At 43.4% G+C, this 22101-nt stretch overlaps 1 protein-coding gene across 2 annotated transcripts in view; it reads right to left on the bottom strand.

Moving 5' to 3' along the window:
* The window catches only part of SAMD5 (sterile alpha motif domain containing 5), a 47531-nt gene extending 37251 nt beyond the window's left edge, over positions 1–10280 (bottom strand). For both annotated transcript variants that reach the window (XR_013813971.1, XM_079780354.1), the window contains exon 1: positions 9044–10280. Coding sequence is in view for 1 of the 2 variants with exons in the window: in XM_079780354.1 (XP_079636480.1) it covers positions 9044–9514 (471 nt within the window). In the remaining variant the exon portion in view is untranslated. The remainder of the gene's footprint in view (positions 1–9043) is intronic.
* Between the last annotated feature and the right edge of the window lie 11821 nt (positions 10281–22101).

Below are 22101 nucleotides of genomic sequence, written 5' to 3'. Positions count from 1 at the left end.
TGACAAAGTAACATAACAAAACTCCAGTTACCTGAATTCTATTATTCTTATGCGACCACTTGGAGTTTTTATTTGTGTTGAAAATTCAAGACAGTGAGATAATACAAAGTGAAAGGTGTACTATTTTACTTTGATTAAGTGCAAATTTTATTTCATAGATGAAATATTTTGACTTAATTTAAATGCTTTAAAGTTGAAATATATTCTTTATTTTAATTGTTCATTGCTTTAAAACTAAGGAAGATGTAAAGAAAATAATTACTGTGTATTATTCCTTGACTATTACTTAAAATAATTTTGTCAAGTAGAGGTGGGTGTTAGAAAGGATACACTCTTGGTGTCAGATACAGTAGATACATTTCTAATCTTACTATAAAGTTATCCTATGTTCTAAGGAAAACACCTTATAACTTGGAAAATCTGCTCATTATGATTTTGGTAAACAAAGAATATATATAAATTATTTTCCTTATCCTTCTGACATGTTCCAAATGAAATGTATCTATTTTTTTATATTTATAACTTTACAGAAACATAACAGTAAGGTTATTAGAGCTCATTAGACCATTTATTTCAATTAGAAGCAGTAATGAAAACTCTTTAAACTATTAGATGTCACTTAGTCTCAACATAAGAGAGATTGTATGCGAAATTCCTCTTGGCATGATCCACAGTTATTTGCCCTTAATCATTTTTATATTGATTGAAAACAAGGATTCCCTTCCTCCACTTCCCAGGCCTCTCCAAGTCCAAATCAGTGGTTGATCTGAAATAGCATTTTTTTCCCATAGCATTTAGAAAATAGCTGTTAAAAGCCTTTCAACAAAAGTGCTAATCCTACCTAATAAAATGGTAATATGTAAATTACCATCACTCCGCTACGCCCACGATTGGGCCAGAGGGAGACGCAGGGGGCGGGACTCGGGGTAGCCGATTGGGCCGGCAGGACGCTGAGCTCATGTAGCCAGTGGCGGCGCGAGCTCAGCGTCTGTGCCATGGCTGTGCTGCGGAACAGAAGGGGCCTCTGGGGCAGCGAGCTCACGTCCCGCCAGGGACCATCAAAAGCGGGGGAGCTGGGTGCCTGTCTGCTCCGGCACCAGGAGCTGGGTGCCTGTCTGCTCCGGCACCAGGCCTTTCAGAAGCCTCCGCCACGCCGGAGGCTTCTGAAAGGCCTGGTGCACCAGCGGACAGGCACCCAGCTTCCCCGCGATCAAAAGCGAAAGCGTGTAGGGGACCCTACACGTGCATGATTCAATCATGCACTGGGCCTCTAGTAGTAGTAATAATAAGCCTTAGTTAGAGCCAATGACTCGATGGTGTTTCTAGTTCTACAAACATCATGACCTTGAGAAGCTATGGCTACCATGGTTCCCGGTGAATTTCCCCTCACCACAAGCCATGTTCTTCCACATATCTTAGGATACTCCTTATTTATGTCAAGGACCAGCCCTGGCCGAGTCCATGTCATCTGAGTCACTTTCCTTCAAGAAAATTCATTTCAGAACGTTTTTCTGGTCAACCAGGATCTGAGCACTTACATCATCTAAAAAAATTTTTTATCAAAATCACCCGGTCAGCATGGCTCAATGGTTGAGGGTCAACCTATGAACCAGGAGGTCAGGGATCAATTCCCAGTCGGGGCTCATGCCTGGGTTGTGGTTGTGGGCTTGACCCCTAGTAGGGGGCGTGCAGAAGGCAGCCGATCAATGATTCTCTCTCATCATTGCTATTTCTATCTCTCTCTCCCTCTCCCTTCCTCTCTGAAATCAATAAAAATATATTTTTTAAAATGTATTTGTTATTTCTTTCTTATTTTTCATGGTATACCTTAGACAACTACCTAAGAGCTAACAAGGGTAATGAGGGCATCCTTAATACTGCTACCGCCTGAGAACCAATTCCAGCATGTGATAATTACAAGAGTTTTACCAAAAGGTTGATGAAGCTTGGGGACATGTAATTTACCCATTGGAAACAGCTAAAGGGCACTTCCCCCACACCTGAATAGAATAATTGTCTGCTGCCAGATAGCTCAGGGCATTTTATTGCCTCCTGTTGGCCAAACACCTGAACAGCTGTAGGCTATTCCTGAAACTGACAATGCTTCCATATGCTTTGATACCTTACCCTTTGAAGTGTATATTTCCACCCTGCCTTAGGATAAATCGTGTTGAATAAAAGCAGGGGTCCTTGGTCAAGAAAGTCTTTAGCTCCCTTTAACTGAAGCTCCTCTGACCCCCCAATGCCTTTCAAAATTATCTTTTGTCCTTGGACTCCTTCTTGAATCTACGCACAGCCCCTTTCTCCAGAATGCTGAAACCTTTGTAAGGCTGGGACAAGAACCCCAGCACTGCTACCTCTGTTTTGAGCATTTTTTTTTCCCACCAAAAGTAAGGACGAAAGAATGAGCACAACTATGACTTCCTTAAGACCTAAGATGGCAGTGTAGGAAAGAGAGCTTTCAAAGCACAGGGCAAGCCAATGAAAAGCCAAAGAACACCATGAGACTCCCCAAATTCAGATTAACCCATCAAGTGCTGCAGCTTACTAGCTGGGCACAATTTACCTAATTCATCTCCTTTAGGGCCACAGTCACCTTTACACTAATTATCTATTCGGAGAGTCCAAGATTAGTGCCTCACTCTTTACAAATACATAAGGAATTGCCTTTTTTGTTTAGAAAAGCCTGTTGAGGAATTTCCATATTAGCAACATGGATACACACCCAGAGCATATTTTTAAGCATTCATAAGTATGAAAAGGATTGAAAATATCATAAAATCTAAAACCAGTTTGTCAAACCAGAAAAAAATACTCATTTTATTATCAGATTCTGTTTTCCATTTCACATTTTATTGAATGTCATTACTCTTCATTGTCTGATTTGATTCCAGATTACTTTAGCTGTTCACCCCAAACTGGATCCACCTAAGAAGAAGGAAGGCTTGCCGCTACTGAATGCTCTAAAGAGTGTTCTGCAGGAGGCAGTTTAAGAAATGTTTTGAGTAACTGAAACACTGTCATTGATCCAGTGAGCTCATTTTGAATATCTAGATTCTGAAATGTTTATATGTTTTTTTAATTTAATCTTCACCCAAGGATATATTTTTATTGATTTTTAGAAAGAGAGGAAGGGAGATAGAAATTGTTCAGTTGCCTCCCATACATGCCCTGACATATTCCAGTTTCTCTTATCCTTAAAAAAAAAAACAACAAACCATACAAATCCACAAAACTTTTCCCTCCTTCCTCTAACTGTAGCCTCAGTTCTACCTTCTCAGTCCAATTTTGTTAAAAAATTGTCTGGTGCATACAGGAAATGGAATATTATTCAGTGCTCAAAAAAACAAGCTATTCAACTGTAATTGAAAAAATTAAAATAAAAAAAATAAATGAGCTATCAAGCCATGGAAATAGATGGAGGAAACTTAAGTGCATATTACTAAGTAAAATAAGCCAATCTGAAAAGGCTACATACTGTGTGATTCCAACTATATGTCATTCTGGAAAAGGTAAAACTATGGAGAGAATAAATAAATAACTTGTGAGGGAGGGGGAGGGCAGAGCAAAGCGGATTTTAGGGCAGTGAAAATACTCTGTGTGATGACATAATGGTAGAAACATGTCATTATACATTTTTCCAAATCCACAGAATGTACAACCCCAAGAGTGAGCCCCAATGTAAGCTATGGACGTTATAGATGATTATAATCCGATAATGTAGGTTTGATGGGGGAACTCAAGAAATTAAAAATGTTTAGCTGGGGTATATAGTTAAATGCGCCCTCTTAAGCTGGCAGTCAGACATTCCTCTGGCATCCCTAATGAGTTTGCCGACCACTGGCCCAGGAGCCCTCGGGGGATGTCTGACTGATGGCTTAGGCCCACTCCCCATCCCACCCACCCCCTTGCAGTAGGATATCCTTAGGGCTGTCGAGGAGGCAGGAGAGGCTCCTGCCACCACTGCTGTCAGCCCAGGTGTGGCTGAGCGGAGCTCCCCGGTGGGAGCACACTGACCACCAGGGTGCAGCTCCTGCGTTGAGCGTCTGCTCCCTGGTGGTCAGTGTGCATCATAGTGACCAGTCATTGCTGGTCCATCTGCTGTTAGGGTCAATTTGCATATTACCCTTTTATTATATAGGACATAGGATAGGCTTGGCAATTAATGCAGGTAGAAAGCTATTCCAGGAACTGGAATGTATGACCGGACCTGCCCTGACTTCAGGAGACCTGATGCAATTCAACTTTTGTGGCCCAGGAGGACTGCAAGCGACCACAGTACCTGAGTCATTTCCTCCAGGGAGAGGACACCCACTGCCCAGGATGCAGAGAAAGAACCCGAGTTCCTTGAGGGCAAGGCTTCACCAGTCAGCAGGTGAAAGGGAGCTCAGAAATTCACAGGACTGCAGCTTTTATCTGATTAACCTTTTCCCTGAATTCCAAATCTCTTACCTACTTTTTCCTGAATTCCAAACCCTTCACCTACACTTTTCTTCTCCTTACAAAGAGTTGGCTCGAGATAAGATGTAAGATGGTCTTTTAAGGGCATGTAACAGGCTGTCCTCTCAGCTGGCCGGCCATCTGAATAAAGTGCCCATAAAGATTCAATCCTTGTCTCTACTTATTGGTTCTGGTAGTGACAGGTCACAGGAACACTGGCTTTTCTGGTTTCAGATTGATCCGTTGTCATAAATGTATCACTCTGGTGGGGGATGCTGATAATGGGGGAGACTATGCATGTGTGGGGCAGACGGTATATAGTAACTCTCTGTACCTTCCTCTCAATTTGCTGTGAACCTAAAACTGCTCAAAAAAAAAAAAAAGTCTTACAAGCACCAAAAAAGATTATCTGTGTTCCCTGTTCCTACTTCCTCTTATTGTCCCATCACCTAACCTGCTATTTCAGAGATCCCCAATAGCACAGTTGATACTTCCTATGAGTGCACTTTAGTTCTTGTCCTACTGGACCACTAGGGGCCCTCCTGACCAGCCCCTCCTCCTTATAGCCTCACTGTTTGCATCGGCTCCCAGAACACCACTTTTACCCACCTCTCCACTCGCCCTTTGAGCCCCCCTGGCTTCTTCTTCTTCAGCTCATCTCCTAAATCCTGGTGTTTCCCAGCATCCTGCCCTGGTCCTTTCTCTCTTCTCCCTCAACAGCCCATTCATATTCATGGTTACAATGTGCTGATGACTCCCAACTCTAGACCTTCTGCCCCAGAATCTCTCCTCTGCTCCACTGCCAAATTTCCAACTGCCACCTACACAACTGTGTTCCTCTATTCCACCGGCAGGGAGTATATGTTTAAAACTGAAAGCAACATCTTTCTTCTATCTGCTCTTCTGGTCCTCTACCCCAGGGAATGGCATTGCAATCCTAAACCAGAAATCTGCAAGTCATCCTCACCTCTCTCCCCTCTGACCCGTCATCTAAACAATCATCAGGTTCTGTCCATTCTGTCATTCAATTACCTCCATTGTTCCTCTCCCACTGTTACCACACAGTCCAGGCCATGGGCAAATTTCTCCTGACACTTCAGTGACTTCCTAAGTGTTTACCCTGCCTCTGGCCAGGATCCATCAATAGCTCCCCTTCTTGGATACACTCCAAACTCCTAACTCAGACAGGGCCATCCAAGATCAGCCACTGTCTGTCTATCCATCTCTTGCCACTTCCTCCCAGTATTCTGTGCTCCAGCCAGGCTAAATTTCTTTAAATTTCTGTTGCATGCTAAACTCCCTCCCTTTCTGGCTTTTGCACACACTGTCCCTTCTGCCTAGAACATCTGTCTCCTAGGACCCTCCTCTTCTTCAGGCTAAACCCACACAACCTTCAGTTCTCAGATTAAGTACCAGTTCTGGAAAGTCTGCCTTGACCTCACCTTCCTGCAAACTAGGCTAGATGCACGTGTCCATGGTAGCATGTTCCCCATCAAAGCAGTCATCGCACAATCAGTATCGTTCATTCCCCTTATGTCTTTCTTGCTAGAACCCAAGTCCTCGAGGGCCAGGCTCTGCATCATGCCAACCACAGTAAGCTGGAGCCTAGCAGAAGGCTTTGGCAGAGAAGCTTGGTAAAGTAATGCAATGATGTATGGAAAGCTTTGCCTAATCCCCCTAATCCCTGCGCTGTGAAAACATTTTATCCTCATCTCACTAAGGTAGCAATCTCGACAGGCAGAGTAGCTAAATACAGAGCAGGAGAGGGACTGGAGTCCAGGTGCTATTTCCCAGCTCCTGGTTTTCAGACTTCCTTTGCATAAGCAAGCAAAACTTACTTTTAACTCACCCCAGAGGGGGAAGTGGCAATTGGAGATAAGATTTAAGAAACAAACCACTGTAGCACAGGAATGTCACCGTAGCAAATCCTAAATCCTACAGTCTTGGGAAAAATCTCTCAACTTTCTTTCCTCTGAAAGATTCGCTGTTCCTGCCTTGATTGCCCTTTGTATAATCCACTTTCAAGCCATCTAATATTCTCATCAAAGTGCAAAAAATCACAGGGATCAAGATGCAAATACCCATAAAGGAAAGAAAGGAAAGGTGAGGCCCTCTCTAACAAGTAGAATCCCAAATGCATATAATGAACTCTACACATTCAGATCATGACAGAGCCAAGGAATCTGGAGAAATTATAACATAGGTCACATTTTAAAGAAGTCCTAGCATGGTTTGCAAAAACATAAGCTGCATGAAAAAACAAATTTTGAAAGAATTAAAAATGCAAAACTTAATAAGCAAATTCAGAATGACCAATATGATCTGATACTACACACATGCATGCTCAGTTTGGGTACATTAATCATATTTTAGTTTCAATGTCAGTGTTTGTTTTTCTTGTAACAAATATGTAAACATGCACTAACAGGATATTTTTTACAATAAAATTTGTTAGCTCCATATTTTTTGGTCCCCATTACATATGTACAGAACATGAATGGGAGTCTATCTTTATTTTTCAAGCATTATTGTTATGGGATTTATATAGATGCTGACTGAAACAATTATTTACATGGAAAGTAAATGGCATCGCAATGCGATGTGAAGTTTTTTTCTATAAATTGCACTCACTCAAATGCATGGAGATATTATGCATTGATCTGGGCAGGAATCCACAGTCCACTGCCTGTGCCCAGAGAGTTCATGTCCTTGGACTCAATCTTCTTCCACTGAGGAATCTTTTTCAATTTCTATGTTTGACATCTAGGCTTGTCTAAGTATCATTATCCAAGTGTGTGATTTCCAATACACCACTCTCACCTCCAACACCACCGCCCCATCCTTTGCCTTCCCCGTCCCATTACACATTTCTTTTCCTGAAGAATAAGCAAGTCCTAATGACACCCCTTGTTCTCTGCCTCCCTTTCTGGCCAGAATTTGAACTTCCCATGAGCCCAGGTACTCACATTCTCTCAACCTACGCCTACCTCACCTCCTGGGCCAGAAGTCACAATAGTCTGACCTTGAACTCCTTTGACCTGCTGACTCCAGAAATGAGCTGTTACACTGATGGTCAAGTCCCTCCACATTTAGACATAACTCTATCCGCATTTAGACGTAACTCTAACTCTACCAGTCTGGAAAGTTATGGTGGGTAACTGGAACATGTGTTTAATTTGAGGCAAACTGTCCTCCAAACCTGTCTTCTATATAGTTTTTATAAAACAAATTTATACGCAAGCAGGTTCTCTGAATTGCCTATCTGTTTGCAAAATAACATATGGATAAGGTCAAACCCTTTATTCAAGTCCACCCTAGATACTGTTACCTACTTTTTACAAAGTTTTTGCTTGAACTTCCTTAAATCCCAGACATTATGACCTTTACTCATGACTATAAAAAAGCAGTGTGTGTGCCCAGGATGAGCACACATTTGGATTACCAGCATTTCCCTGGGAGGGTGCTGGGTAAGATCCCCCCAGAGCGGGGGAGGGCGGCTCTCTCTGCCTTGATTTTCCAGCTGAGGTGCCCTTATCCTGGGTAACACCTGGCAGGCTGGATCACCTGTGCTGTCTCCTCTCCTCTACCTTTTAAGTCAGGGCCCTCTACCTAGAGGGCTGGAGAAAGCTAAGTGGAACAGATTCCGCTGGAGGCAGAACTCCTGTGTGAAATAAGACCTTCTGTTACTTAACTATTCAATGCCCAAATCCACATTTCTGCCTCCCGCACAGAGCTGCTGCCAATACTTCCAGTTCCTTCCCGGAGGCTCCCTGCCCAGGGAATTCCTCGCTGGGTCCTGAAATCACACCTCCTTGTGCCGTGTCCTTCTCTGGCAAACGCAAGGCCACTCAGACTTTCTACAAGTCGCAGTTGGACCTACTTCATCTTTCCAGGATTGGCCCTGCACCAAACTGGTGACTCGGCACAGACGGTCGCCGCACACTCCTTGGTGGCCCCATGCCGTCCAGCCTTCAGCACCTAGTACCTCCCTATGCTTAAACTGAAGACATTTACCCCAAGTGGGCTGACATGTGTTCCGTTAACTTTTCCACCAGAATATCCAGGCCCCTGTTCACTTTTCAAATGTGCAGCAGTCCTGGGGTTTGGTCTTACGGGGTTGAGAACAACAGAGCATGATTTCTCACTCTTCGAGGAAAAGAGTGCGCCAATTTGCCTTGGGAGTGTCTCAAAAAGGTGAGGAAAAGGAAGAGGAAAAGGAAGGCGGAAAATAAGGTCGATGTTAACCGTTCTCCTGGTACCCTTCAGACGCAAACTCTACAACAGGATATCAGGATTGCCTTGTGCTTTTGGAGAAGCACCCTGAGTCCAGTTCCTGACAGGTGACCACGGGGAGACCACACGGAGACTGGGTCCTAGTTTAGAATTAACACCTGGGTCCAAGATCTAGTCTTAAACCCGCTAGGCACCAGAGAGAAGGAATAAAGAGCGAATACAGAAAGAACATAGAAGAGAACCCCAAATACCCAAAGCATCCTTGCCTCCCCACAGTCACCTGGAGTGGGCTGACCAGCCTGGGCTGAAGCGGCGGGGCCGCGTCCCCTCCCGCTGCGCGCCCAGAGCCACCCGGGCGGCGCCTCCTTACCTTGCGGGAGTAGGGAGGCTTGCTCAGGTGGATGCTGTCACGGACGAGCTTATCCCTGATCATGATCTTCAGCTTCAGCTTGGGATAGCTCACCAGCTCCCTGCCGCGGGGGGCGGTCGTCTGGCTGCGGGGGTCCCCGCGGGTGCCCTGGGCCGGGCCGCCGTGCGGCTCCCCCCGGCGGCCGGTGGAGAAGGCAGCCGCGGGCGGCCCGCGCGGCGCGGGCTGAGGCTGCGGCTGCGGCTCCAGTGTGAAGTAGAGGCCGGCGGCGGCGGCGTCCTGCTCCCGCAGCCGGCGCACGGCCTCCAGGATGCGGCGGCGGTGCGCGGGCGCCAGCACCCCGATGGCGTCCAGGTCCGGGTCCCCGATCTGCTTGCACACCTCCAGGTCATCGTAGCCGTTATCCACGAAGGACTCCGCGTACTGCGGGAGCTGCAGCGCTTTCAGCCACTCGTAAACTATGTTGGTGCACATGATGGGAGTGGAACCCCCGCCGCCACACACCGTCCCGGCGCCCGAGCCGCACGGGCGGCACCAGTTCTTGGAACTTTTAATCCTCTCCTCCAAGGGGAGAGGGAAACGGCAGTAAAGTTTTCCTTTTAAAAGAACGGGGAGGGCCCGAGACAGAAAGCCATCAGAAGAATCCTGGGGACCACGAAGCGTAAAAGCGGCAAAGTGAATTCCCCAAGCAGCCTGAAGCTCGCAGGCACCGGCGGTTGGGCGAGCCGCTCCGCGCCGCCCCAGCAAGCGCCGCTGCCGCCACCGCCGCCGCGGGGAGGGGCGCGCGGCGGACGCGGGAGTGGGCGGAGGCGGGCGGGGCCGCGGCACACCCCTCGGACCCGCGCGGGGTCAGCGGCCCGCGGCGCCGCCCCGGAGTTTCCCCAGCAGGGGCCGTCCCGGGGCTGCGCGGCGCATCCTGCTTTCTGGCGGCGGCTGCTGGCGTCTGAACGCACGCCCCAAGCTGGGGAGGAGGCTCCTCCGCGCAGCCCCACGGCCGCCCAGGCGCGCTTCGTCTTCGCGAGTGCGTGTCACTGTCGTCCTCCTGGTGGGGAGGGGTGTCTTCTAAACTGCCGGGCTCCCGCGGCTGCTTGGATGGCTTTTCATATTTCTTTTTAATCCGATTTCTCCAGCCCGCGGAGATCTCTGCGCTCACTTCCTCCGGAGCCTCCCCGACTCCAGCCTGCGCGCCCTCGGGCTGCCCAAGGGCACGTCCTGTCCGCCCCACCTGGCTGGGCGCGGCTGTGAGGTCAAGTTCCCTTCTCCTCTCCCAGTCCGCGTTGGACCCCCCTTCCTCGCAGCCTGCGCGCAGATTGGAGCCCCGAGGACTGGCTGCTCGCGTGGACGGCGCTCAGTGCCCGGAGCGGCGGCGCTTTGGCCCCGCGGGTGGGAGCGACGCGGGGACCGCGGGCGTCCAGCCGGCGCTGCGTGCGGCCCCTCCTCGCCGCAGCTGGGCGCGCGGGGCTGCGGGAGTGGCAGGTGCTTCTGCCTGGCTCGCCCTTCCTAGGCCCGCGGGTCTGTGAAAGTTTGGGGTGGGTTGTACTGTCCTCTCTGTTGACGTTCCGCACGGCCCTCCACCAGACTTTCTGCCGGGTCCTCTTAGCCTCGCCTCCGCGGTGCTTCCTCTCCAGTCCCCCCGCCCTGCATTCTGCCCTCGCGCCCCGGGTGACTCTGCCCCCAGGACACTTTCGGGCGTTCAGTCCTGCAGCCCGGGGCGCAGATGTCTCTCTTCCTGCCCCTGAGGTGTGTGAACATGGATACCCCACCAGCCAGCTTGCCTTACCGGGGCGCTCATTCGTCCCCGCCCGCCGCACTTCTCCTCTGGAGAATAACAAAATCATCGAGTGCAACGCCTGAGCTAGCGCCTGGGGGTGGGGACAGGAGCTGCAGATGGAACAGACCCGGTACCTCATATAAATTTCCCTGAACATCTGACCTATTTGGGGGGCAAAGAGGAGTTTGGTCTAGGTACTCGGTTGGGCAGGTTTACTGTCTCCTCCCTTTTCTCAGAAGGGCTGTTCAACTTCTCACCTGAGCTATTCCAGAACCTGAACTGGACTTTTCTGGAAGGAGTCTGCGTGGGATGTGCCAGCCGCTGGCTAGCCCTAACCTTGAGCATTTTTCTAGTCCTGAGCATTTGGCCCTTGGCAGGGAGGTCCCCCTTTCCCTAAATCAAAAGACGTTAACCCCTTTGGGGGCACAGATACCCTAAAGATTAGATGACAGCTTGTTTCCTTTTGCCCAGGACCACACCAGATATAAGCGCACCAAAAATATTCCCTACAGTTCCGGAGGCACGGAGTGGGCAGGGGGTGCGGGAGCGGGGAGGCTGTCTGGGTTCCCAAGTCCCGGACTCACGGATCCCAAATTAAGAACAGCTGGCAGAAGGAACCTGGTGATAGGGGGGAGAGGGATGAGGGCAAAAAGGTGTGGGGCCACCATGGCCTCCCCTCTCTTCCCTCCCCCAGTCACACTCTTTGGGAACCCGAGCTAGGGTCGCTGCCCCCCGCAGGCAGGTGGGTAGGTCGGTGCTCGGAGACGGGAAGCACACGGCCATCTCCGCCCTGCGCAGCTCCCACTCTCTCCCTGGCCAAAGCAGACTCACAGTGCCCCCTCGCGATCGTGCGAGCACATTTTAAAAGGCGGTGTCCAAGTACCACAGACTACTCAGCCCAAGGAAGTGAGTGAGCTTCAAGGCATTACATTAGTTTACCCCCCGCCTTTCTTCTTCTTTAGTGGTTTTTTTTTTTTTATGGAATTCATTGGGGTGACATTGATTTTCAAAACCATACAGGTTTCAAGTGTACAACTCCATTAGATTTCATCTGCACCCGGTATGTATAGCATATGTAATGTATATGGCATGTAGTAGTGTTATCCAGTATCTTGCAGAATAAGAAATTAAGGCACCCAAACACGAATCTGCCCCCAAGATATCACTGTGCAAGGTGCAGCCAGGGTCGGAACTCTGGCGGAATAAAGGCAGTGCCTGGCTTGCAGCAACCAACCTCCCAGTCTCCAGCGTGTGCTGTGGAGCAAATGCCAGAGAAATTGGGCTGGTTGTAAGAAGGTGCTCTTCTTTTTTCTTTTCTTTTTTTTTTTTAAGAGTAGGAAACTAAAAGCTCCAGGTTTTTTTATTGTGTTGTTTTCTCTCCCAAGTTGTACGAAAAGTCCAACAGTGCTACTTCACAGTTCCTAGCTTGCTTTTTATACACTTTTCCCCTTTGGGAGCTTAGACATTCACCTTGTCTCATTAATCCTCAGTCAAGGCAGCAAGTGTTTTTATTTCCATTTTATAATTAGGGGAACTGGTTTGGGGGAAGATGAATGACTTGCCCAAGGTCATCCAGTAAATCAAGACAGAGAGGAGAGCTAGCCTGCCATGTCCCAAGTGTCGCCCCAACAGGCAGCACTGATTCTCCTTTATTTATGTGCAATGTCACTGTCCCATTAGGACAGAACGCACCCTGGTGCTCTCTTCGGAAGCCTTTTATAAATTCATCAGTTGTTCATCGGTCATAAACAAAACTTAGTCTCTGCCGCATCCTGCTATCCCCAGGCTTCACTAGTGTGAGCTCTGAAAACACTGTCTACCAGCTGTCCCTCTGCTTCTCTGTCTCCCACACTCGTTCAAACCCTCAGGTGTCTGTCTTTCCACGGCTTGCCTTTGCATATCGAACCTTTTAATAGATTTAGTTCTGGAGACTACACCAGATAATCATTTGAGATCGTAGAAGTTTTATAGCCTAAATGTGCCTCTCTCCATGGCGCAAATCCAAAGTAAAACTGGCAAGGACCCTTGGCTAATTTTAAGATTCAGAGCTAGAGTCTTAGAGCTAGAAGGCCATCAAGATCATCTCAAGCATCTGCCTTACATGGAGGATGCCAAGACTCAGGAGGGTCGGTATTTCCCTAAGGTCACACAGCCAGTTCATGGCAGAACTGGGACAGAACCAGATCTGTTTCCTCATATGCTCTTCACAATGCACTGCATTGCCTCATTTTTGCTCTAAGTGCCCGGCTGCTGTCAAAATCATTCATTTACTCATCAAATGTTTATTAAGTAGGCACTTCAGTGCCAGGCACTGAAGCAAAAAGAGTTTTTCTGCATTAATTGGAACTGGAAAAATCTCAGCATGTTAAATAAGTAGAGAATAAACTGATTGCTTTATATGTTAGTTCATGAAGTAGGAAGATGACAAAGGTGATATTTTCTTCTATCTTTAATTAGTTATCCAAGTTGTGTGAACCATAACATTAGGCAAAATTTATAATGAGACTATATTTTACATCCAGACAAAGTGTACTTTAAAAAACAAGTTGCTATTATTCTCCTAGGCACAGCCTTAAAACACAAATTAATTTACTCAACACACATTGTCAAGTACCTATACTATTACAAGTATATTTTAGTTGTATTGCTTTATTAGAGTTGTTTCTTTTTATACAAATATTCAAAACATGTATCCTGCTGATTATTATTTAATATGTTTGGGGCCATATATTTTTTTTTTCTGAGAGAGGACTTCTTGCCTATTGAAAATTAATGGGTATGTGGGTTATGGAGAAAGATTTTCTTCAGGCATCATTTTAGAACTATTTTGTAGTAGTACTAACTCTGGCAAAATGCCTGCTGATACTTTCAGTGTAATACATTAATGATAATTACATTCAGGTTTTAAAATCTAAATATAAAAAAACAGCTTTTCTACTTTGCTCAAACTCTGTAACTTGATTTAAGGATATAGAGTGGAAAATAATTTGTTTTGAAATTTTCTTGGTGCCATTTTATTTTGAAGATAAATGGACGTACATAGGGAGTATAAAAATTAAATTCCATTAACATCTATTTAACATCAGTTTCCAGAGCGCCTAGCTTTGTAAAAGTCAAAGATATACAATATTAATCTTACAATGCAGAATATGTCTTGCTTCTGTTTACCATGAGCTACAAAAAGCATCTAGAAGGAACATAGGCCACAGGGAGAAGTGAGAACAATGGACTTGAGTGATGGAACAGGCACTCTGTCCTCCAGTGACTGGGCAGGAGGCATGGGGTTGGCAATGTGACTGGGAGCAGGCTGGGTGGGGCGTCTGTTAATATGTCTGAGCTGTATACATTATACTTGTGTGTGACAACACGTATAGGAAAGAAGGAGAGAAAAGGAACAGTAGGGAGTAGCAGCAGGATGCCAATAGATTATTCATTGCTATTATTTAGTACAATAGGCCAGTTCTTTAAGGAAGAAAAGAAAATAAAAAGTTCAAGTCAGAGAACTGAAGGTCACTAAAAGAAAGAGAACAAAGCCTTGGCTGGATGGCATATTATCTCATACACCAGAAGGTTGCAGGTTTGATTCCCTGTCGAGGCACATACTTAGATTATGGGTTCGATCCCCATATATGAGAGGCAACCGATAGATGTTTCTCTATATATATCTATCTCCCTTTCTCTCTCTAAAAACCACCAATAAAAACATATCCTCAAGTGAGGAATAAAAAAAGAATCTTAAAAAGAGAGAGAGAGAAGGGGTGGGGCGCCAAGCAAAAGCCTAATAGTGAGAGAAAGTAAAATTCTTATCCTCTTATCTCTGGTAACTCCCAAACATTCTATATTTTAAAATACACTCATAAAGAAGAGTTAAGGATTAATTTAGTGCTTCCTAAGATAAAAATGATAGATGGAGGGGGTTTTTTTGTTTGTTTTTTTTCTTTTACTAGTAAATCTTCACCCAAGGATATTTTTCCATTGATTTTTAGGGAGGTGGAAGGGAGGGGGAGAGACAGAGAGAGAGAAACATTGATGTGAGAGAGACATATTGATTGCTTGCTTCCTGCACGCGCCCAAACCAGAGCCAGGGATTGAGCCTACAATTGAGGTATGTGCTCTAGAGTAGACTCAAACCTGAGATCCTTCAGTCTGCAGGCCAATGTTCTATCCACTAAGCCAAACGGGCTAGGGCAGGTGGAGTATTTTTTTAAATAATATTAAGCAGTTCTTAGGAGTATCGTGTGTGTGTGTGTGTGTGTGTGTGTGTGTGTGTGTGTGTGTGTGTGTAGAGAGAGAGAGAGCGAGAGAGAGAACCTGAAGGACAGATTATGTAACCTCATACAAGTAAAGTGATATTGACAAAAGCTATTTCAGGCAAGTGCAAGTTATTTGCATAATCACAACCATGAAATCATTCAATTTATGACCAAGTATCCAAATTGAATAATAAATGTTCATTGTTCCCATCTAACAGTTTGTCTCCATTTAGGTGTTAGGATAAATTATTCCTGAGATCTATTTGGCTTTTGATGGCCAAGAGGATGAAGGTTGTTACTTTTGAATTAAGGCAATTTTATGTTTATTAAGATTTTTTCATTCCTTCTTATTTGGTTTAAATTTGCTATTGAAATATTTACTCTATAACTTTTCAGCCCTTAACTGATAAGGAACCTGAATGCCATTAGAGGTCTTATGGAAGCCCAAGGTCTTGTGCCTTTTCCAGCTTTTTGAGAGGCAGATAGAGTATATCACAGTTTTGCAAATTCCTGTGACCTTTGAGTTTACTTTTGATATATGTGTGACATCTCAGACCTTCTTTATAGAGGTCAACCAAAGACCTGAGCAGAGCATCAGATCTTTAGACCAACAAACTCCCATTCCTAGAAGTGTGTTTGATAAACCCAGGAATAGTCAATGTTTTTTTTTTAAACATATTTTTACTTATTTCAGAGAGAGAGGGAGAGAGAAACAGAAACATCAATGATGAGAGAGAATCATTAATGGGCTGCCTCCTGCTCACCCCCCAATGGGGATCAGCCCGCAACCCGGGCATGTACCCTGACCTGGTATTGAACTGTGACAGCCTGGTTCATAGGTCAATACTCAACCACTGAGTCATGTTGGCTGGGTGAGTGGTAAATGTTTTGAATAAATCTTTAAAACTTTTCAGCTTATAAGTTTCACCCAAGACAGAATTTAGACTCTTTATTAGGGTGATAAAATGGGAATATATGTAAAACATTTATGCTGAATATTGACCTCTGATGGTTATCTCCTTGAAAACAACTGTGTGATTGAGTTGCATGCTAAACTAGCCACTTTTCATGGAACACGGTTTTCACTTTAGGGAATGACTGGCAGAAAAATTATGGTTGTTCTGAGTTGGGTATTTGGCAGGTATTTTCTTGAAAATGAATGAAGTAAACCTGAAACTTCAAGTAAACACCTGACAGTATCTGTTGCCAGTGGTAAGATTCAAATTTTCAAACAAAAATTTGAATTTTTGAATAGTTGAACTTGCCACCATGAGCTAGACAATTTCCCAATACTTACAGGCTTTTTAAAAAAATAGTATAAATGGTTATTAATGAATGGGTTTTTTGATGTTGAATAATGAAATTGTCCACATGTGAAAGATCTACATATATCAGTAACTCAATATTTTCCAAATAATATCACAAATTCATACATATATAAGAGATCTATTGAAACAGCAAGATAAGCCAATGGAATTTAATGTATCAGAATAGAAAAAGTTCATTAGCACGGTTTTAGATTTCACACTGCAACTAACTTTTAAGAAACTATCATATGTCAAGTTTTGATATAGTATCAAATAAGTATCTTAAAAGGGTATTAAAATAATCCTTCCACACCCTGGCTGGTTTGGCTCAGTGGATAGAGCATTGGCCCACGGACTGAAGGGTCCTAGGTTTGATTCCAGTCAAGGACACTTACCTCAGTTGCAGGCTCAATCCCTGGCCCTGGTCAGAGCCTATGTGGGAGGAAACCAATTAATATGTCTCTCTCACATCAATGTTTCTCTCTCTCTCTGTCTCCCCCCTCCCTTCCACTATCTCTAAAAAAATTAATGGAAAAATATCCTTGAGTGAATATTAACAAAATAATAATAAAAGAAATAATCCTTCCACACCCAATTAACATCTTTGTGATATTGAATTTCTTGATGCACTTCAGCTAAAGCAACAGATTGAATACAGAAGCAGAAAGAAGAATCTAGCTGTCTTATAGTCAATTAAACCAGACATTAAAGAGATTTGTAAAACAATGCTTCCATTCTTATGAATTTTTATTTTGAAAATAGTTATTTCCCATAAAATATGTTATTTATGTCTACATGTAAAAGTTTGTTATTGTTATTTTGAACAAATATTTTAAAATTGTCTCAGTTGTAATACTTAATATAATAAATATCAATAGAGAAATTCCACACAACAAACGCTCTGCAGGATCCTTAATAATTTTTAAGAGTGTAATATCTTTATAAGACAAAAAGTTTGATAACTGCTGATCTCATTAATATCAATGAGTGACAATATCATAAAAATGAGAAACATTCAGACATTATCACTTGCTGTTGAAAGTAGGCACTACCTATGAAGTAGTTTTGGCCAAAATTATATTGAGCCTGATAATGAATCTGATCGAAGCTCCACATCTTACTACTAATTTATAAGAAATACAACAATAAAGATGTGGGAGATGCAATCAGCAAAATCCAGACTGAGGAAAATTATGCAGAAAAAAAATGATCTGTTTCTTGAACAAAAATGGTGAAGGGTGGGAAGAGAGAGAGAGAACTTTGACAAAAGACATAAAGGTCAGAGCAACCAATTTTAAAATATAGATCTTTTCTGAAACCTGATTCAAGCAAACATGGTTAAAAACTGTTATAAGAAAATTAGAAAATATGAATAATGAGAAGAAATGTTAGGTGTTAATATTATAAATTTATCAATAATTTTTAGGTGTGGTATTGTAGTTGAGTGTTTTTCTTTTTTAATGTTAATATTTGGTTCATAGGTCAATGCTTAACCACTGGAGCTACACCAGCTGGGCTATATTCTATATTTTAGAGATAAAATTTTTACAGATGAAATAATATCATGCCTGGAATTTGCTTTACAATAATCTGTGAAAGTAAGAAGTAGGAGTGAGTGAAACAAGACTAGCCATGTGTTAAATGTTAAAGCTGAGCGATATTAAATTGGGTTTATTATGCTATTCTCTTTACTATTTTATGTTTGCAAATTTCCATCATAACAAGTTAAACAAATATACGATAGGTGATACAAACACCACATTGTTCTGTAGATGGACACAGGATGGCCCACTGTAACTAAAACAGAATGCTTATGTCTCCGGGAATGAGCTTGACAATGGCATAGATTAGAGATAATATGTAGAGGTCACAGAGGGCTGCTAGAACTAGAACTGTGAATGGAGCTCTATATCAATGAACATGATCACTGTCCAGTGCACAGTAGGATGAAACTAGACTCAAGTAATTGGGAAATACTTTATGTCATTGATTGATTTTGTTTTGTTTTGTTTTTGTCATTTAATATCTATTGAGTATGGTTATGTTTCAGGCCTTGTTTGAAGAATGGAGATACAGCAGTGCCCCAGAGAGACAAAGTTTCTGTCCTCATGGAGCTTAAATAAATAACTATATTATTTTATGAGATGATTTAAAAATGAAGAAAAAGGAAGTGTAGGAAGTAATAAAAAATGTCATGAAATACCTGGGAGAAAAGAGAACAGCAAGTGCAAAGGTACCGAGGCACCACCTGGTGTGGCATGTTTGTGGAGAAGCAAGAAGGCCTGTGTGCTAGAGCTAAGTGAGAGTCAGGAAAGTGGTAGCAATTGGAATTAGGGAGAGAGGCTGGGCCAAATTGCCATAAGAACTCTGGAACTTGTTCCACATGTGTCAGCCACTGAAGGGTTCTGAGCAGGGAACATGAGCTGATTCATAATTTAACAGGACTAGGCTGGCTGCTTCATGGAGCAGAGACCAAGAACCAAGAGTAGAACCAGTGAGACCACTTAGGAAGCTACTTCAATAGGCCTTGCAAGGCCTTGGACTTTCACGCTATATTTGCAAAAGTGGTGAGAAGAATTCAGAATTTATGATGTACTAGTAATACTTGCTGGATGAGGACTGAGGGGAAGGGAGGAACCAATTCCTAAATTCTTGGCATGAGCAATTCAGTGAACAAGTTGCCACATTCTCAAATGAAGAAGAAAGGAGAAGAGTAAGTTTGGCCATGGGAATGAGGAAAAAGCAGGAGTCTTCATTTGGACATAGCAAGTTCCAGGTGCCTAACAGTTATCTAAGTGGGTTGTCAAGATGAGTCTGTAGCTAGGGGAGAGCAGTACAGCAGAAATATAAACTTGGGACATTTCTGCATACAGCTGGTATTAGAAGTTACAGGATAAAATCTGAGATTAAAGAAGGCCAAGGATGAAATCTCAGGGCACCTGAATGTGGAGAACCTGGAAGGGACTCTGAGCAGCCACAGGAGGAAATGAGGAGGAGCAGCCAGGGAGTAGGGATCCGGGAGCTGAGGATAAAGCTGCTTCAGGAAGGGAATGAGCATCACTGCCGAGGGGTCCAGAGAGATGAGGACTGAAACTCACTTTGGACTGGGCAGCAGGGAGGTCAGTTTCTGGCCTCTTCAGGAGCAGTGTCAGCTGTGGTGGGCCCAGGAGAGAATGAGGGGAGAAATTGGAGGTGACAATTCAAGCAATTGCTTTAAGGAGTATAACTCTAAGGACTGAGAAAAATGGGGCAAGGGCTAGAGATGGATAAGTGGTAAAAGGAAAGGTGTTTTTTAATGATGGGAAAAATTACTGTATGTGGGGCTATAGAGGAGAATGATCCAGGAAGAGCGAGCAACAGGTGTTAAGAAACAGAGTCCTTGGGTGGCCAGAAGGGGATGGAATCCAGATATGAGTAAAGAGTCTGGTCTTGGTTAGAAGCCCAGTGGGTTAATTTTATTTGTAACTGGTGAGTCTGTGGGGCCAGACACAAGTAGATTTGTGGATTTGGTGATGGGAGGATGTGCAGTTCTATTCTGATTGATAACCAAAGGGGAGGTCATCAATCAGAAAGAGGAGGCAAGCAAGGGAGATATGAGATGGTGCAGAAACAATCACCCTAGAGAGTGGGAGACGGAATTGACTAGAGAAATAGATCAGGGATGCCAGGAATCCCGGGGTCACATTGGAGGCTCATGGCCATAAATTTAATAAGATGTCAGCAGGACTGTTTTCCTTCATTAGTATTGAGATGCTCAGGTACAGGTGCAGAGTTTACTTTAACCAAACTTTGACTTAGAAAAAAAGCCAGAGTAAGATGCAAGAGAGAATTGACATATAAGAAATGAGAAACTGAAACAATCAAACAAAGAAACTTAGAAGCTTGACAGTCTTTCTGTTATCCAGCATTAACCACAAAAAGAATCGATACATTTAATCAAATAATCTATTAAAAACTTCTTTTTATAGGATTACACATTTTAAAGGATTATTATAAATAAAATACATACTAAAACCATACTGGCAACCTTCTTGATTCAGAAGACAACGTGGTATCTTGGGGTTATAATTATGAGCCTCAATGACTGTACTAGTGAAAGAGGTACCAGGCTTGATAATAGGGAGATGAGGAAAGGACGACTGTATTTGATAGAATTCCAGATAACCCAATTTATATTCTAATTGAAATCGCCTTACTATAACCTACCACCTTGAAAATGCTGCAGGAAAGGAAATCACAGGACTCCAAAATCTTTTTCCATGGTCTGAGAGCAGTGGTGTAGATAGGGAAGTATGATTTACAAGTCAGCAAGAGCACAGGGAGATATAAATTTCAAGTTCAAAGGAAATAAAAGAAATGAGTACAAAAGCTACATGGAAGGAAGAGTTTCTTTAAATTTTATTGCATTAATTCTATACCTAGAAATAATGGAAAATAGCTTATGGCCATTTTTTTTCTTTCCAGAAAATTCTGAAATATTGTGCTTTGGATTGGTAGAAGGAAGGCAGATATAACTTAGAAAGATCACCATGAAATATTTATAAAATAGAAAAGCTATAAAGTAGACTGTTTCTAAAGAGGTCTAAATTTAAGATCTTTGAAAAGACGATGTTTTCCACAAAATTCTATGAGATTAATGGTGGAAGTGTTTAAATTTTTTGACAAAAAAATCTTAAGATGTCCATTAAATGGAAACTCTCTGAAGAAAATACTAGATGATAAATAAGACTACAATGATAAATTCTGTGACCTTACAAAACTTATGTCCATACATCTTTAGTTCCTTGTGAAATTTCTAGGTAAGAGTGGATTTCTCAGACACAAATCATATCAATGTTAGTATGTGGTAGTAAGGTTGTGCCTGTCTTTAACATACAGAGCTCCAACACGTTCAAATGCACTTTTATGTAATATCATGAACCAAGGGAATTACCTAATGGTTAAAAACATAAAGTGCCTTACACAGTTCAGAGTAATCTATAAGAAAAATATTTTAACATTACTTCTTTTAATAAAATTCAATATTTTCCTGTAATAGTATATTGCATTGTGAATTTCCCTTTCATAGAGATATTTCAAGTGTCCTACAATCAAGTTAAGACAAAAGGAAATTCAAAATATTCTCTGTAGATATATAGGGAAAAAGGTAATTTATTTCTTAATATTAACACAAAATGACTGGGCTCTATCAAAGACCATCTCTATTAATAAAAGACCTGTGGCCGTGACGCCATAACGCCATCATGACCAAACAAGCATCGGCTCTCACAGCGGGCGGGGCGTGAGCTACTAGCAGCAATGGTCGGGGCAGCCAGCTGAGGCAAGCAGAAGAGAGCTACTCACACACGATTTCGTGCACGCTAGGCCTCTAGTTAAAATATAAATTTTCAGACCCAGCACCCCATGCTTAGTCTCATTCTGACCCTACTGGTCCCTTCTGCCATCCAAACCTCTCGTGGCCTTGGTAACACCACACTGATTTCCTTCCTGCTGCTAAACCTTTCTTACTGAGCCTCGTCCTCTGGGCCCAACTTGGTGGATGATCACCCTTCTCTGATTGCTAAACAAGCCTGTTTTCCACAAGTCTTTTCCATACAGTTCTTCTTCCCCATGCAATTCACTTATCATGACTCAAAAACTACAGCTGCATCTAATTTCTCTCTTTTGCTTTAAGCCCAAAGTTCTAAAAGATTTTTTAAATTAAATCTTTATTGTTGAAAGTATTACACA

This window comes from Cnephaeus nilssonii (genome assembly GCF_951640355.1).
Source record: "Cnephaeus nilssonii genome assembly, chromosome: 9".
Classification (NCBI taxonomy): Eukaryota; Metazoa; Chordata; class Mammalia; order Chiroptera; family Vespertilionidae; genus Cnephaeus; species Cnephaeus nilssonii.
Note: the sequence above shows the minus strand (reverse complement) of the source record. Positions and strands in the feature narration are given on the sequence as shown.